Source organism: Takifugu flavidus, chromosome 13 (assembly GCF_003711565.1).
Source record: "Takifugu flavidus isolate HTHZ2018 chromosome 13, ASM371156v2, whole genome shotgun sequence".
NCBI classification, from domain to species: domain Eukaryota; kingdom Metazoa; phylum Chordata; class Actinopteri; order Tetraodontiformes; family Tetraodontidae; genus Takifugu; species Takifugu flavidus.
The window spans coordinates 12241752-12258316 of NC_079532.1; the positions used below are offsets into that span (position 1 = coordinate 12241752).

Consider the following 16565-nt stretch of genomic DNA (forward strand, 5'->3'; position numbering starts at 1 on the left):
CTCTACCAGCTATTGGTATACAGCAGTGAGTCCAGGGAGATGTAGAACACTGGTAATATTTATTTCTTTCATTTAGTTCTTCTTATTATAGAAATTAGTTTAACAATTCTTCACTTTCAGCAGAGTTCAGGTCCAACCTGCCACAAAACTGCTGTTTTTAGGACATTTTTTAACAGTGATAGAAAATGTGAACTGATTACTACTAAACCAGAAAATGCATGTTAATTATAACAGATGAGAGACAATCACATTTATTGTCTCTTGTGGTTGTGTTTTGTTTTTCTTTTAATACAAACCATTTTCAAAGGAGACAAAAGCTTTAGGGTTCATTTCTTATCATTCCTTCTGAGTGACACCTTTCAACCTGAGGCTGACTGTGACTTCACTCCATTTAGCACCCACCCATTAAAACTAATGAGCTATTAGCAAGTGAGTTTGAACAACTTTAAGGTTAATGTTGCTGCTGCTATCTGAGAGGGAAGCACTGACATGTTGTTTCCCAATAGGATGAGTTTCATTGATTGAAAGAAGTGTTTTAATCATTCCGCAACAGTGCTTTTTATTGTGACACACTGTGGGGGGAATTACAGTGATCATAGCAACTGTAATATATTTAACCATTTTAGACTGTTGGCAGGTAATGTTAACAGAGTTATGTTTCACAGAAAGTAATTCTTCAGATGTCTTAACAAACATGGAATGAATACCTTGCTGGGTGCTGGTGATGAGCCTTGGAAAACAGTGAAGAAAAGAGGGAGAAAAAAAATCTTTTTTTAAACTTGGAAAACTATTTCAAGTGCACATGCCCCTGAGGTGAAGCTCCAATCCGACCTTATTTAATACTTTCTCACGACTGATGCGTTATATTGTTGCTATACTGACATCTTGTGGATATGTCTGAGTATTACAATTAACTCGGTAACAAACCGTCTAGAAAACTGATTTTTAAATACCTTTCCATATTGAGAAATTCATCATTTAGAACTCATTTGAAGCGAATAAATTTAGGTTTTTACAGTACAGATTGGGCGTATTTATTAAAAGAGCATAAAATAAAACCGTATGTTACACAAAAGGCGCGCGTTGTAACAACAGAAAATTGACCCACTTTCCATAGGCAAAAAAAGTCAATTAAGAAGCCTTTTCTCTTCTTGCAAATTGATAAATTAAGGAAATAATAGGAAACAAGCAAAGGTTCAACTTTTAAGGTGTCTCGTTTTGAAACGTCACAGGACTTTGCTGCTGATCAACGGGGTTCTTGAATGCAGCCCACTTTCTTTCGATGACGTCAACGCGAGCGTCCAAAAGTATTTCCTTATTTTTTCCCCAGATTTTTCCTGCAATGGAGCGATATTCCACAGATCGCACCAAGGCCGTCTTGAAAGACGTTAGACTTGTGTTAGTGAGTTACATTTTATTATAATTATTATTATTTTATCTAACCAGATTGTCGCGTGAGCTGGCGCGAGCGGCGTATCCACGGTGACAAACGCGGAACAAACATGCTGCTTTCTAACGCTGTTTAATTAGGATCATTTGCACAAATGCATTAATTTTTACTGTAAAACATGGCAGATTCTCAGAAAACAGATGCCGCCTCGTCTTTCTCAGAGTAAGTCTGTTATTTATTGACTTTAAGGGCCCTTTTTTGGGTTCGAATTTCATATTTTGATTTGTGTCTAGAAATCTAATGTTCTGCCGTGTTTGACAGTGCGGGAGACCTGAGTGTTTCTGCGTCGTCCGATATTTTGAGTGCCTCATTAATCGGAATTTCAAAGAAGCAGTTTATTATGATGCCACCGGAAGACAAGCTGACAGTCGTCGAACGTCGAGCTCAGGACCACGAAGACAAACAAGAGGTGAGATCCAGCAGCAAGAGGACGACGGAGAGTTCCCCTAGTCTCTTTCATTCATGCACGAAAGACCTAATGCATTCTAAAGACCTAATGCAAGCATTTAAATGAGATATTTGCATATTCATAAAATCTGAGACTATGTCTTGGCTAAGTGTATTGAACCTGAACCTATGACTATGTCATTTGGCTTTTACAGGGGGGGATTTTATGCATCAGAATGAGAACAAATAGAAAAGAGAAACATGTGCTACTGACTGGCATTTGTATTTGCTCAGTTTGATGCCTGCATCCAGGATCTGGTGCGCTGTGTGGCTTTGACCAAGCTGGTTTTTGGGGCCAGTCATCTGAAATTAGCTCAGGCCCATATCAGACTGGCAAAGGCCTACTTGAAATTCAAAGGTAATCACCAAACCTACCGTGAGAATCAAATGGCATCTGTTTGGTCACCTGTCACATCCTTTTCCCCAGGCTGTGGTTTGCAGGCGCAGGAACATGCGACACTGGCCAGAGAGCTGTTGCCTTCCTGCAGCAGCTCATCTACAGAAAAGCTGGAGGCTCTTCTGACCATACACCTCACTCATGGAGAGGCATCCCTGATGGCAGCTAAATATCCTTATGGCATATGTTTTACATTCAGATATGAGGACATTAATGGGATTTGAAAGCTGAAAATATCCTTGACCCCCTCTTTTTAACTGGTGAGGAGGCCGAGTCATCTTTTCTGGAGTCAGAAAGGCTTGTTGAAGAGCTTCATCAGCGTGGTGACATCAGCCAGGAAGACAAGATAAAAACCATACAGGAGGTATCCAGTGGCCTTTACAGGTACAATAGTAATCAACAAATGTAACACTAAGTCTCTAAGCTATTAATTTAGTGTTATTTTAAAAAACTGCCTTCAAAATCCACATATGTGGTTCTGTGAAGAGAGCTGCAGATATTTTACATTTACTTTTCCGTTCTGCTTAGCATAAATTCAGGTCCTCCAAATCATAAAGTGTTTGATTTCTTTTATTAACTCACTCATCTACTTTAACCTGCAGGTTTACCATTTGGCCACAAGGTGGCACTACGGCAGATTACCGTGTGTTTCTGAAGGAACAAACTCGGTCAATTTTTAAAATAAAAGCAGCCTTCATTCGTGCTCGATTGTAAATATCTGCACATTAAATACAACTTTAAAAGTCCCTTTGTCATACTGGTTGTTTTAAAGGAGTTGGAGGATGAGGGGACAATTTTTCTTTCTTTCTACTTCTATCATGGACTAGTGATCTTTTAGACCACACCGAGGTGATCCTAAATATCAATACTATCCTTTTTTAAAAAAAACAACAAATTACCAATTGTTCTGTTTATATTTAAGTCTTGGCACGATTTCCATATTATTGATTTTGTCAACTAATGTGCAATATTGAAACAATAGTGGATCATGTTGAAGATCCCACAAAGCAGCACGAGAAATTAATGGAGTAGAACATGCAAATATCGGTGTGTCTGGAGCAGGAATTAGCTCCATCAATAACAACACACTATGTTTTGATGATGCTCATCATTTGTAGCCGTCGTCTACTGTTTGTCAAAGTTGGAATTTGTTTACGTGGATTTCGTAATAGAGAAAAATGTGCAGACTCCTGCCAGTGTCTAAGCTGCTAAATCTCTTTTCAGAGGTGATGACTAAGAATTTGGCATGCCTCTGAAAGCTCTGCCGGTCAGCACTGTGGCCATGGTGGGGAATGTTCCCATCACAGAAATAACAATATAGATCCTGGTGCGAGCAGGATGGTCAGGAAATCACAGACGGTGGCACATTTTTAGACACTCGCACGGCATCTGCCTGATGAATGCCAATTATTGTCTAAAGGTGTGGGTCGATTCTTTGTGTTCCACTGATAATTACAGAATATTAGCCACAATCATTGTCTCTGTGAACATGTTAAGCTTACATTCCTGCCCTTCTAGGGCTCAGGAGGGGGAAAAAAAGTCTCATCAGTGATGATGTTGGCAAATGAACCCAGGATCTCGTGTTTTTTCATGTTCACTGGCTTCTATTTCATTAGAACCAAGAACTGCCTCAACTCCGGAAACATTTAGAAGAGAGGGCTGTGTGGCGTGTTTGGCAGCACATGTTCCAAACCCTTAACTCTATTAATTTCCTGCCATGTGGCGTCTAAGTGGGCTGCAGCAGGATGTGGCACATTGCAGTTCTTCAGAGAGGGGAGGATCCAGAGTGATCGCGAGGATAGAGAGGCGTTGTCTGTGCCTGTCAGACGCGAGCCACACTGGAATGCAGCTCTGCTTCAGCCATCACCCCTAAAAGGACCTGAAGTCTGTAGCTCAGCCACTAAATACCGTCACGGCTTTCGGGATAATCAAGGAAATTAGCTTTTTTAATAAAGTGCTTCACGAGAACGCGAGTGGTGAAGACGTGAGACGGTTCCCAGGGCAGTTTTAAAGGCGTTTGACAGTACGTTCTGCTGTGGCGGGGGAGATTGCGTTGTGCCCTCTCAGAGAGGCCACCCCATCGCCTGGAAAGTGGAATTAAATTTAGAATCCATTAGACAGTGTGAGAGCTGTTAGCAGAGGAGCCTGATGGATCCAAGATCTCTCCGGTGGTTAATGGATCCTCACTGCCCCAACTCTTCCTCCTTGTTGATCTATGAGGCCCAGACGCTTTATAGCACACATGTACTCCAGATTCCTTTAGGCAAAAAGTAGGTTAGAGATGAGTTGTGACGCAAACATGTGAAACTAAAGGACGCCGATTTTTTCCAGACTTTCACTTGACCGATAAGGCCCACTGATACGCGCCGTATCTTTAACTGCATCTTTCCACTTACTGGTTTGTCTGTTCCGCTCTGACAGGGTCTATAAGACACAGAACAGGCCAGATAAGGCCTTGGGCCAGTGCGAGAAGTCTCTCCGACTGCTGAGGGACTGCGGTCAGCCGGAGAGCGTGATCTCTGTCTACAGGGACATGGCTGCCGTCGAGCAGGACCGAGGCCGCTCAGACCGAGCCGTAGAGCATCTGTCCAAGGCGAGTGGCCCGCCGGTGCACGTCGGAGGGAACCACGTAGTGCTACTGCTAAAGGCTTTGTTTGCACGTGTGTTCTAGGCTCATGCCATTGCCATGAGTCAGTGTCCAGAGGAGCTGGTGGGGGCTGAAGTCTCCCACAGCATGGCGCTCATTCTGTCTTCAGATCCCGGTCATAATGGTGAGCTTATTCCCAGATAGTCTGCTAGCACATATGCGTGAGGGGTTAGAGGCAATAGAATCCCCCATTGTCTTCATGTATGTGAAATTCTTTAGGTTGGGGTGAAGGAACATGACTATATTATGGCCTTGTTGGTGAAATGTGACTCATTTGACTCATTTATCACGCAAAGCGAGCCTAAATGTATCCAATAAACAAAGTCATTATAGTAGCTTGTAGCTAAATCGAGCTCTTGTTCCATCAGTTACGACCAGAACTGAAGTTCTTGTCCATGTTTTTGTCCATGCTGGTTCAGACTCTGCAGGTCAGCACTTTGAGCGTAGTCTGAGCATCTACAAGACCTCAGCAGGCCCACAAGACGCAGCTTTCCTCGCCGTGCAGGATGACTTCTGTCGTTTTCTCCTCGTCAGTGGCCAGGAAGAGGTTTGACACACACACACACACACACACACACCACACACACACACACACACACACAGACGAAATGTAGAAACACAGACCAGCTTAAATATAGGTGCTGCTATCTTTCAACAAAGGTTTTTTTTTAAAAAAAGAAAGAATAATCCATCTTTGAATAGCTTTAATTTGAGGATAGCTTGTTTAAATGACGGGCTACACCCCACCAAAAGTAATGATCGGCAGAAGCTGACCACTAGGGGTGATTGCAACATTTTGCCCTCACCTTTGGGCAACTCTCAAGAGAGTGTTATGTTTTACTTTAGGGACTTTTCCGATGTGAGTGAGACCTCGAGGAGACCCCCAGACTTTCTAATTGTCATGATTTGTCCTGATGTGAAGGCTCCCATTAAATACCACACACATGTGGACCATTGCAGAAATGTCTAGACATCCAGAGATCTTCCCTCGCAACAAAAAAATCCACCTTTGGTGACGTGAGTGTGGAGGTGGCAGACACCCTTGAACTCATAGGAAGCTTGGAGATGGCCCAGGGCTGCCTGAGGCAGGCTCACAGGACCATGACAAAGGTAAATACAACACCACACGAACAGCAGGAGCTCATGTTTGCCTCGGTTACAACCTATAAATGCACGTTAGAGATGCTGCAAACAGCCAAAGGTAACATCACAACTCCGTGATTGTGATCCTGCCAGCGTATTTGGGAGGATTTAATCAAAGGTTAGGAGTCAGTGGGCGTGTGCGTCTGCACCAGTGGGAGGCTCGTTCAGACTATACACACGGAGACGCTCTCGTGTCCAGAGGAGCTATTTTCACCTTCGTCCCTGAAGCCCGGTGCCATCAGAGCTGCGTTCTAATCTTGGAGGGGGCAGCGTGCACAGCGGGCCTCCTCAGACTAAAATATCAGTGTGACTCTGGTTCTGGACGGGGCTTGACAGATGGACAACAAACAAACAGCCGGTTAATCGCTGTCAATTAAAGGACACTGACCTCATTAATCAGTGAAATATCGTGATGTCATTGTAAACAAGCTTAGCTGTCTTTGATATTAGCCTACAGTGCTGTGACCTGTGTCTACGGGGGGGTTTTCTTTCTTTTTTCCCCCTCTTTTCCACATTCAGCGTTGAGCTAGAATAACTGTAAAGGGATACATCCTAAATCTGGTCAGGAAGCACTTGTAAAGGAAGGAGCCTGGTTGCTATGTTGTTTTGTTGTGGCAGGATCGAGTCCCCCTCGTCGTTGGGAAATTACAGTTCCACTACTCTCCAAAATAACACCGTTAAAGTTCACTGACACAAACCAGAGACGTCCAGACGTTCGTCTCCTCCCGTCCTCAGCCCACCTATACCCCGATTGAGTAACGTTGTTTTTCCAGTGGAAAACCTCTTCGGGCGGGAGGCGAGATCTCAGAGAAAACAGGCGAACAATGGCTCACTCACATGCGCCTGACATTTTGTTTCCTTTTCAGAGCCGCTGTAGAAAAGGCCTTCCATGACATCAACCTTAGCAACGGAGAGAAAAAAAACATCCCAGGGGCCAGATGAATCGGTTCCAGATTACTCAGTGTTTCACTTTTCCCAGTGTGTGTGTGTGTGTGAGAGGGGGGGTGGGCTCCCTCTCTTCGACATTGTAACCTCTTCATCTTTTTCTGATTAAGTTTGACTTGACTCGGTGTGAATGTTGTGGGTCTACCAGCGGTTGCTCAGCCCCTCTCCTTTGAACGTAGATGTTTCTTGGGGTGCTTCTGAGTTCTTGTAATCAATCTAGCAAAATCCCCCCGGAGTTGGTAAGGCCCCATTCAGAGTCAGCACAGGTGTTGTCTTGACTTCGGGCTGCTACAGCGGTTATTTTGGGATGTTTAGTGCATCCACGTGTTGCTAGGACGCTTTTATTTCCCTCTTGAGCGGGCGTTGCTCTTCTCATCTTCCACTGACAACAGCAATATTGATGACTTGCATTTTTTCTGTTTTTATTTCAGTGCCTGCAGATCCAAAGGCTGTTGTTCGGACCCCAGCACAGAAGGTCCAAAGCTACACAGAAAGCTGTGGAGATGTTGGCCCGGTATACCCATGAATGATGGCGGTGTGATAGTTGAGAGTGCTGCCCATGTTTCACTGCTGTAACCATGTGTGCTGTGTTTTGTCTGCAGGGCACCAGAGGTGGCACAGACCCAGCGGAGCAGAAGTGGAGACAGAACCAAACTGTTTTCAACTACAGCACCCAGTCGAAATGAAGAAAGCTCCATTTCTGACTAGTTAATGGATTGGTTACTAGTAACTTGCTAGTTGAGAGCCATACTAGGACTACTGAGAGGCTTGTTTAAGTCAGAAATTAACCAGTGTCCAGTTTTGTTGTCTTAGCAGTAGCATAGCTAACAACATGTGTTGTGTATAGATGTGATAGTTTTTTAAGAAATATTCACATATGCACAAAACTCCAATTGTAGATTTTTAATGATGATCAAATGAAGGCTGGGACCCTTTAAAATGATGCATTTTTTTCCATATGTCAATAGAAGCAGATGTTGAACAATCCAGGATGATTCAAATTTAATAAATGTCACTGCTGTATGTGATGAAACGGCGCACAAAAATAAAGAATGGTCACAATTCCAGATGAAACTACAGTTTAAGTACGCGGATGATACATTATTGAGCTGAAGGCCAGGAAATCTGCTGCACCCGAGTTTGACTGGGAAAGCTGGGAATCTGTGATTTAAATGACATTATTTGGCCACTTTAACAACATGTGTAAAACTTTACATGCAACCACGCCGCCATATTGTCAGATCGCCAAATGCGGAGCACAACAAACCCTAAAGGTCAGTGCCAGGAGGCTGAGGATCCAGAAATAGTAACACCATCAGCACACAATATTGACAGAGCAAATGTGAAACCTACAACGCAACACCGGGACAACTGCACAAACAAAATGTGATTCAACGTTTTTGACGGCCGCTAACAACCTTCACTACATGACTTCTCCTTCCTTCAGTCTACCTCTGATGTGAAATTCCCTCTCCAACATTAGACGATCAACATTGTGCAGTCACACTGGCTCTAAACCAAAGTGGTGTGATGTGATGCTACATGCTGTGAAGAAATCAAACAGTAACCATTCTAACTACCACATGTACTAACACAGAACCTGGATCTGCTATCAGCTCATTCCCTACCTCCTCTTCACCGTCCACAGCTTCGTTCCTAACCTTTGACCCCACTGCCTCTCCGGTCCAACTAAGGTGTATGTTTTTAACCGTGGGAGGAAAGCAGAGAAACCTACAGGCACAGGGAGAACATGCAAACGCCGCTGCCTGGCTTCTTACAACGGCATACACAACAGTCGCGTCATTGGGCCGCACCGTCCAAATAAGGAAAAAGGAAAGGTTGCGCAGCCAGTCGCCAGTCTTGGCTGTCGGGCGACGGCTCGTATTGGCCCGGGTGGATTGAAAAGTACAGGCTCAACTGTGATGTAATGGCTGATCCAGCTGCACTGCAAAGGTTAGTACAAAAATACGAAATATTTGGGTAGAAGACCCAAGCGTCTGAAAGTTAGAAAACAGATCGATACATGTCAAAGCGACAGAGTACGAGCAGTAAATGCATCGCGGTTTTGCTACAAAAATTGCTATAGTAGCTTACAGCTAACAGGTACTAGCCCAGATTAGTTAGCACGGCGCATAATTGCTGCTGCATTTAGGGGCAGAAATGTGACTCAAAAATATAGATTTCTGTTTTCTGATCGGAGAGTCAGTCTGTATGATCATCTGAATGGAATTGGCTTCAGTACTGACTTTAAAACTGGATTCTCAATCGTCTGTTGGGCTCTCCAAGTAAACTGTTGCGATTCTTTGCTCCTGAGTAATCTTCACCGGGGTTCCCAGGGTCGCAGACCTTTCACTCTTGGAGGTTTCTGGTGCCGTCTCTCCCTCGCTGGAGAAGCCCCCGTCGCTGTAGGTCCTGTTCTCTTCTTTGGAGATTTTGAACGTGTATCCTCCTCCCGCCCCTCCTTGGAAGCCTTTTTCAAGCCCCAGGTCGGAAGCTCTGAGGGCGGCCATGATCTGCTCCTCGCTGAGATCTTCTCCTCCCTCCAGCAGCCCGGAGTCTTCCAGAGTCTGAGAGACGTTTAGCTCTGCCACTATGGTCGTGGTGCCGTTGTCGCTGGACTGCTGCACCTTTCTGACGTCGACGGCAACGTTCTGAGGGCTGTTGCTGCTCACTCGTGTGAGGAAGGCCAACTCCTCCCTCAGTGGTCCTGACACGGAGCTTTGGAGCTTCTCCAGAGCTCCCTTCAGCTGCTCTTTGGGCTCCAGGGAGTCTTCTTTCAGGAACTCCAGCATCGACTCCTGAACCACAGGGGAGATGCGGACCTCCTCCTCGATGATACACTCTCTTGGCTGGAAACCCTCGCTTGGGAAAGCGTGACCTCCTGGTAGGAAAGCACATTCCTCACTCTCCTCTACAATGACTTTACGGGGGAAAAGATCTCGGTCTTGGTCTTGGTAGTACCTCTCGTCTGACAGGTCATCTACGACGCCATAGTGGCCGTACGACGTGATGCCCTCCTCATGCTCAAAAAGGTTGTCGTCCGGTGTGGAGACAAAATATTCACGAGGTTCTTGGTCGTGGGAGAAATAGGAAGATTCGCTCTTACTAGAAACCTCTTGAACCTGCACAGACCTGACTTGGGCGTTCTCTTCAGGGGGTCTTGTTGTGTCGTCAGCGCTTCTTGGAGAAGGAACGCCCTCAGATACGTTTTCAAGCTCCTCGATTTGAAAATACCTTGCAGGGGGTTCGTAAAGATCGCCTCTGACATGCTGCTCAATGTCAGTTTCCTCCTCACTGAGGGCCTCCACCGGCTCCTCGATGATTTCCACGTTGACGGACCTATTCTCCAGCTCCCCGCTTCCCCGCAGGCCGCTTAACAGGTCCTTGATCATGCTCCCTGTTGCTGTGTCCTCGATGTCCTCCAGTGACACCTTCTTCACCCCTTGGTGCAGTAGCCCATCCAGTGTGGCATCCTTGGAGAAATCCAGCTCTTCCTCCACTTTGGACTCCAGCACAATCTGCGTTTTAGTCGTTCCATCCTCCTGCTCGGTTTTCTCCACATGGTAGGTCAGCTTCGCATCCCCCGAGGAGCCAACCTTAGCCTCCAAACCTGCCGGCTTTATGACTTTTTCAATGAGCTCCTCCACAGACACTGAGTCTAACGCTTTCTTCTCATTTGGACCACTGGGGACCTCTGGTTTCTCCATATCTGTGCTATTGTTGTCTCTCTCTGGCTGACTGGGTGCTTGTGCTTCACCTTCTGCTGATGTTATCATGCTCTTCACCTGAGCTGATGCCACAGTTTTGGCCTCAGCAGGTGGGGATTTGATTGGACTGACTTGGTTCTCCTGGTGTGCCTTTTTGACCTTCACAACTTGGTCTCCTCCTGCTTCCTCTGACGTATTTTCTCCCGCTTTATCTGTGCCTTTCCTGGCGGCGCTAGCTGCAGACGAAGCGTCAGCTCGCGCTTTGGCGAACGACACCATGTCCCTTCTGGACGCAGGACTCTGATGTTGAGCTCTGCCTGCGACTGAAATGGGAATGACCCTCGAGGGACTTCTGGAACCAGAAGGAGGCACCGGAGATCTTCTTAGGTTGGACATCGGCGCGCTGTACCTGGTATCCACGCGGTGTCTGCTGGATACTGCAGAAGTTCTTTGGGTGTAGGGTTGGGCTGGTAACCTGATATCTGACAGAGGAAGTAGACAGCGTGCTAGTTTAGAGATAAAAAGGAGCAAGTCGCTGTTTCTTGAGACATTCATTTCTAAACATAGAGGAAAGATCGATTCCAGCCTGAGATCTAAGATCTGAGGCTGAGGGTAAGTGGCTCCACTTCAAGGTCATGAAAGTAACCAATGCCGGTGGTGTGTCCGGCTTCCACAAAATTCTGTGTTTACTATGATTTTTTGATATAAGGGGCAGGTGATTTATTTGTTTATCCAGGAAGAGTAACTGATCAGCTTAACTCCTCACTGATCCAGGAAAAGTCAGACAGGAAAATCCCCCATTTATCACCGTGACCCTGCCAGCTGAGCTTTTATGACCCCGGAACAACAACACTCAAGGTAGCTAAATAACACAGTTTTTGACGTACTAATGTAACTTTGTAACGAATATTACTACTCAATCTTTTCTTCAAAAAATGCAGCTTCTACACTATATTTGCACTGAGCAACTTTACCTATCACTCGTTCTCTCTGCTGTGGATTCATCCTCCTGTTAGCATCTTGAAGACCCATTCTCTCACCCTCCAGAAGAGCCCTAAACAAACAAGACAAGAGGACAGGAACACCGTTAAAGACGAGCGCACGTGCATCAAAAACCATCTGCAGATCCTCTGAGCGGACAAGAATTCGCTATTTCCGAATCTACATCGCAAAGGCGACAAATACCTTATAAGACGCTGAGCCTCCTCCAGTTCTTCCATCTTAAACTTTAAACGCGACAAGCCTAGCAGATGGAATGAACCCAGCTCCTTGACCATGTAGGGCCACAGTCATCCAAAACGCAACAATCCGCCATAATAATCAGCTTCAGCGCCTCACCTCTGCGTGGCCGTGCTCCAGCAAACCGACCGCCAGCAGACTGTGCACAACAATGTCTGAAAAAGGAGCAACGTCTCTGGAGACTCCTGAAAGACTAAAAATATCACCCACAATGCTGGGCGGTCCCACGGCTCCAGAAATCCCACCGTAAAAGCTGACTCGTGACAAATGCAGACTCCTGCTGCCGGAGCTTCAAATTCAAGCAGCAGAATTGCTCCTCTGATGTAAACATGTAACATTTCTGAGCTCTGATGGCATGAAAATACTTCTGGGGGCAATTTAAAAATGAAGAGACGGTGTTTTTTTTTATCATAAATAACTTTGCTTTGTGGTTGGTGTGTGAACCTATAGGAGAACGATGAAGAAACCTTCCACGCTGTGATGGTGTGTGGAAGCCATGCTCTAGTTCGTCCTGGAGAGGATTAAACAATTCAGTTTCTATTAAATAGAATCTTTCGTACAATTGGGTCTGGCTCTGATTGTCTCTTAGCAATTTAAACGTGTTATAACAGGGCCTGATTGCACATTTCATACCATCTCGCGTTTAAATGTGATCTGGTAGGACAATGCAGGTCCTTGAAATGCACTTTGTGATGCATTTATTATATTTTTGGTCTTCAGATACTCATGACAAGTTGCGGTTTATTTGCAAGGTCCAACAAGAGGTAAATTAAAATTAAATTGAAAGCATTCAAACAAAAGGAGTAGCTTTCCCACCACGTCAGGGTTGACTCAGGAACCAGGCTGAGAAAGCGTTGTAGCAGAGTTGTTAAAAAGACCACTAAATAAAAGTTGATATGAAATAGACGTGTCACCTGTATGCAGACACCTCCATGCCAAGATCCATCTTCACCTGGAGAAGCTGCTGGTGCTCCCTCATCCTCTCTGCTATGGTGTCAGCCATGGCTTTCCTCTCCTCCTCTAACTGCTCAATAATCATCTGGAGGAATAAGAACAAACCAAAAACACATTCCAGAGGGGACATGATGGACAGCCTGGGTTATGTCATTTGGCTGTGTTAGCTGGTGACAGCAGGTGAACTCCATCTGGTCGTCTGTGGTGTCTGTAACTGGGCCAATCTGTTATTTTTGACTGGTGATGGCGAATAATAGAGCGCGACAGGACCGGATGCGTCCTCTCCCGGCGACACATCGCATCCGGGGACAGTCGTCTCACTCCCACTCTGCTGAAAGGCACCACACGGTTAAGCCGAGATGCGTTCGGGTGTCTTCTGTAGCCACCCTGCTTAAGGCTCCATCTTTAGGAGGCTAATAAGGATTAACCAGTCTGACGGCTAATTGGTTTAAGTGACTGCTTTAATCTAAAGGGCTGGGTTGGCGCAACCACGTCCAGCCACTCAAAACCTCAAATCCTTTTATGCTTGGGTCAAATGTTGCACGCAAGACCTCATGCTTGACCGTTAAGGGAACTTGTCAACACTGGCAGTTAATGCCATTATGTGGGGAGGTGAGAAGAGTCAGATTTATTTCAGACGCGGCAGCACCTGCAGGGTGATGCTGGAATGAGCCCCGGAGCGCCACCGGGTTAAATCAGATCTATTTATTGCTATTAGCAGCGGCAGTGGTGGGGCAGGACTTATTTAGATAATGGTTTAGGTCTGACGGCTGCATCCCTGGGGTGGGTGTGGCAGGAGGGGGCGGCCAACAGTCTCTTTTGTCATAACAAGAGACTCTTCTTATTCTGTTATAAAACAATATTAATCAGTGAATGTAATTACACTGGCTCTGTAAAATGTTGCGCTGGATACCTGATATTCGCCGCAGTCCGTCCGGAATCGGTCCTGCATGTGCATCAGCTGCTCCTCCAGGCGCAGTTGAACCTGCCCTTGCTTCTCTGCCTCTGCGCGCATCTTGTCCAGCTCTGACGCATACAGCATCTTCTCCCTCTGCAGGTCGCACAGCATGGCCCGGTCCTCTCTGATGCCCTGCTCCATCTCCTCCACTTTGCGCTGGTACATCTCAAAGGTGTGGATCCACCCCTCGGACAGATCGCGAGCGTATTCGTGCATCTCCTCCGTAGAGGCGGCCGGAGGTCCGCGGTACGTCTGCGTGACGACGGGCACCACCCGTGACTCCACCTTGACCCGGAGATGGTGCATTTCTTGCCTGTGCGCCTCCTCCAGGCGTTTGCGCTCGTTCTCGAGTTGGAATAAGCGCTGCTGGAGTTGGTCGTTGGTGTTGTGGGCGCGGTGGAGCTCCTGCTCGCAGCCCTTCAGCTCGCCGCTGATGTCCCTGCACACCTCGGTCTGCTCGCTGCAAAGACCCTGGACCATCTGCAGCTCCCGCCATAGCTTCTCCCTCTCCAGCTCAGCCTGGGACTTTTCAAACGACAGCTGTGCCACCATTCTCCTCAGATCGCGCATCTCATCTTTGTAGTTGGGCTCCCATTCCGCCGCCTTGGCTTCTCGGAGTTTGTTAATTTCGGCAATCAGGTGCACATTTTCCTTTTCCAGCTGCTTGGTTCTTGAAAGATACTGGACAAGTCTGGAGTTGAGCTCCCGGAGCTGCTGCTTTTCGCCCTCAAAAGTTCTGTTGAAAGGCAACATCGTGGCGGCAAATTCTAAAAGTGGGTTCGAAAATGTCCCGAATGCGTAATAATATAACTAATTTAGGTGGTTGGTGGTCCGGGCGTCATCTGCTGGAGCGTCCTGTCCTACGACTGTGATGTCATATGCGCTCAGCGGTCTTTGACAAGTGCAAGAGGTGGACTAGGAGGAGGAGGAGGAGGATGAAGGCGGTTCCAGCCTCAGGATCGTCATAAATGCGTCCGCGTCCCTGGCAGATGTTACGCTGCATTTATGTGCCGTCGGAAATATTATCACTTCGAGATCAATCGTCGGGTAGAGCCTAGGCCCATAAACAAAAGCTACTGGTCTACAGTCGCGCGCCCACGCACACACACACACACGATCGAAATAATAAAAATATCTATGTTTCCTTTCCTATAAGTTTATAAATTGTAATCTATTAAGTTAAATGCAAAACAATCTCAATGTATTTTAAGTTTAATTTTTTATTGGCAATCCTATCGTTGTTATGGTATTAGTAGTCGTAGTAATATCAATAGCAAAAGATGAACTATCGATGATCTCTTCTGTTTATCCGTCTGGTTTTGTAGTACAGTTTGAAAGTTTACTGTACTTATTTATCTTAATGCAGCAATATATAGAAATAGCTAAGCACACTAGGATAGATGGACATTCTGTACAAGTTCAAGGAGACCTGGTATAAATCAAATATATACTGTATATGTTTTGTCCTCTCTGCTCCCTGAATGCATCACCTTGTTAGGGTACGATTAGTTTTAGGTGAAATGGCTCCCCCTTGTGGGCATTATTGTGTACAAGGCGTGTTTTTTTGACGACATGCGTAGGGGAATAAGCCTATTCGATTTCGCCATGAGTGGGTGTGAAATTGTGGTGGTTACAGGTAATATCATTTTTTCTCCATGAATCCAAACTGAATTGAAGCTCATTCTGGAGTTTTTAATTCGTTCTCTTTAGGCTTTGGACCTTTCAGACAGTTCTTCGTTAACCTCAGCTGGGAAGCGGCTCAGGTAACGAAATGAGTTTCAAAAGCGAAATAAAACACCGAGATATAATCTATCATTTTTAAAGGGTCTGCAGCTGGTCGGTTTGGGCGATCCGACTGTGATTCACGTCAAGGAGCTACCAGTGAGTTATGTTAAGGCTCAACAAATCATTGCAGAGATTTGGAGAAGTCTTCGCCCAAAGGTAAAAATGTCTTAACCAAGATATAAAATAATAGCAAAATGGGCGTGAAAGAATATACTAAAAAAAAATCTGCGATAATATTTAAAAGATGTCGCTCACAGTGCTGATAATCTCTACATTTTACATTTTAGTTGTAATAATTAGTGAAGATAGTTCCGTTCAATATTTAATATTCGGTTAAACTGGTCCACCAGTCGGTGTGATGGGAGATGCTTGTGTTCCAGTTTGTTTTGCATCTTGGTGTTGCCACTGGCTCCACTGGGATCATCTTGGAACAAACAGGAAAGAACCTCGGTTACAGAGACAGAGACGTGCGCGGCTTCTGTCCTGAGAGCCACAGCTGCGTGGAGGGGGGGCCAGAGAAACTGGACTCACTCATTAATATGAGGACCGTCTGCAAAGAGCTGAACCAGGCAGGAGTGGACGTCCATTACTCCAGAGATGCTGGGAGGTATAGAGAGCACCTGTGTTGCATTCAAAGACACTGGAGGAAATACAAAAACCGTGTGTGTGTGTGTGTGTGTGTGCTCCTCCTCAGGTATCTGTGTGATTTTGCTTATTACTGCTCGCTCTATCACGGTGAGAGGAGGGCGGCCCTCGTCCACCTCCCCACGTCTGGCTGCCTGGCCTCAGCTGACAGGCTGGTCCCTCTGCTGCGGACCCTCCTCCGGACCCTGCTGGCCCAGCTGGAAAACCTTCTGCCGCATGTAAGAGAATAAAGGAATAAAGACTCTCAG

At 45.9% G+C, this 16565-nt stretch overlaps 3 protein-coding genes across 3 annotated transcripts; 2 read left to right on the forward strand and 1 right to left on the reverse strand.

Annotated features, from left to right (window-relative positions):
- The first annotated feature begins 1285 nt into the window (after positions 1 to 1285).
- Positions 1286 to 8082, forward strand: ttc23 (tetratricopeptide repeat domain 23). The gene is made up of 11 exons (XM_057050949.1): positions 1286 to 1612; positions 1712 to 1859; positions 2132 to 2255; positions 2325 to 2463; positions 2553 to 2678; positions 4716 to 4887; positions 4966 to 5065; positions 5361 to 5488; positions 5902 to 6051; positions 7461 to 7543; positions 7632 to 8082. The coding sequence occupies exons 1-11, from the start codon at positions 1569 to 1571 to the stop codon at positions 7735 to 7737; spliced, it is 1320 nt and encodes a 439-aa protein (XP_056906929.1). The 5' UTR covers positions 1286 to 1568; the 3' UTR covers positions 7738 to 8082.
- On the reverse strand, positions 7918 to 14789 carry synm (synemin, intermediate filament protein). The gene is made up of 4 exons (XM_057050948.1): positions 13843 to 14789; positions 12890 to 13014; positions 11711 to 11790; positions 7918 to 11218 (listed from the first exon to the last, which is right to left on the reverse strand). Exons 1-4 carry the CDS (start codon positions 14638 to 14640, stop codon positions 9291 to 9293), a joined length of 2931 nt encoding a protein of 976 aa, XP_056906928.1. The 5' UTR covers positions 14641 to 14789; the 3' UTR covers positions 7918 to 9290.
- A 149-nt stretch (positions 14790 to 14938) lies between these two features.
- pgpep1l (pyroglutamyl-peptidase I like) lies at positions 14939 to 16564 on the forward strand. Its single transcript, XM_057050951.1, has 5 exons — positions 14939 to 15523; positions 15598 to 15650; positions 15712 to 15828; positions 16053 to 16279; positions 16367 to 16564. The coding sequence occupies exons 1-5, from the start codon at positions 15460 to 15462 to the stop codon at positions 16545 to 16547; spliced, it is 642 nt and encodes a 213-aa protein (XP_056906931.1). The 5' UTR covers positions 14939 to 15459; the 3' UTR covers positions 16548 to 16564.
- Position 16565: the final 1 nt, after the last annotated feature.

Excerpts from the sequence above, each read along its gene's own strand:
- ttc23 (XM_057050949.1), top strand. The coding sequence starts at position 1,569 with ATGGCAGATTCTCAGAAAACAGATGCCGCCTCGTCTTTCTCAGA. Across the intron at positions 1,613-1,711 it reads GCCGCCTCGTCTTTCTCAGA|TGCGGGAGACCTGAGTGTTT; the intron begins GTAAGTCTGTTA and ends CGTGTTTGACAG. Across the intron at positions 7,544-7,631 it reads GCTGTGGAGATGTTGGCCCG|GGCACCAGAGGTGGCACAGA; the intron begins GTATACCCATGA and ends TTTTGTCTGCAG.
- synm (XM_057050948.1), bottom strand. The coding sequence starts at position 14,640 with ATGTTGCCTTTCAACAGAACTTTTGAGGGCGAAAAGCAGCAGCTCCGG. Across the intron at positions 13,015-13,842 it reads CGGACTGCGGCGAATATCAG|ATGATTATTGAGCAGTTAGA; the intron begins GTATCCAGCGCA and ends TTATTCCTCCAG. Across the intron at positions 11,791-12,889 it reads ATGGAGGTGTCTGCATACAG|GGCTCTTCTGGAGGGTGAGA; the intron begins GTGACACGTCTA and ends TTGTTTGTTTAG.
- pgpep1l (XM_057050951.1), top strand. The coding sequence starts at position 15,460 with ATGCGTAGGGGAATAAGCCTATTCGATTTCGCCATGAGTGGGTGTGAA. Across the intron at positions 15,651-15,711 it reads TCAGCTGGGAAGCGGCTCAG|GGTCTGCAGCTGGTCGGTTT; the intron begins GTAACGAAATGA and ends TCATTTTTAAAG. Across the intron at positions 16,280-16,366 it reads TACTCCAGAGATGCTGGGAG|GTATCTGTGTGATTTTGCTT; the intron begins GTATAGAGAGCA and ends GCTCCTCCTCAG.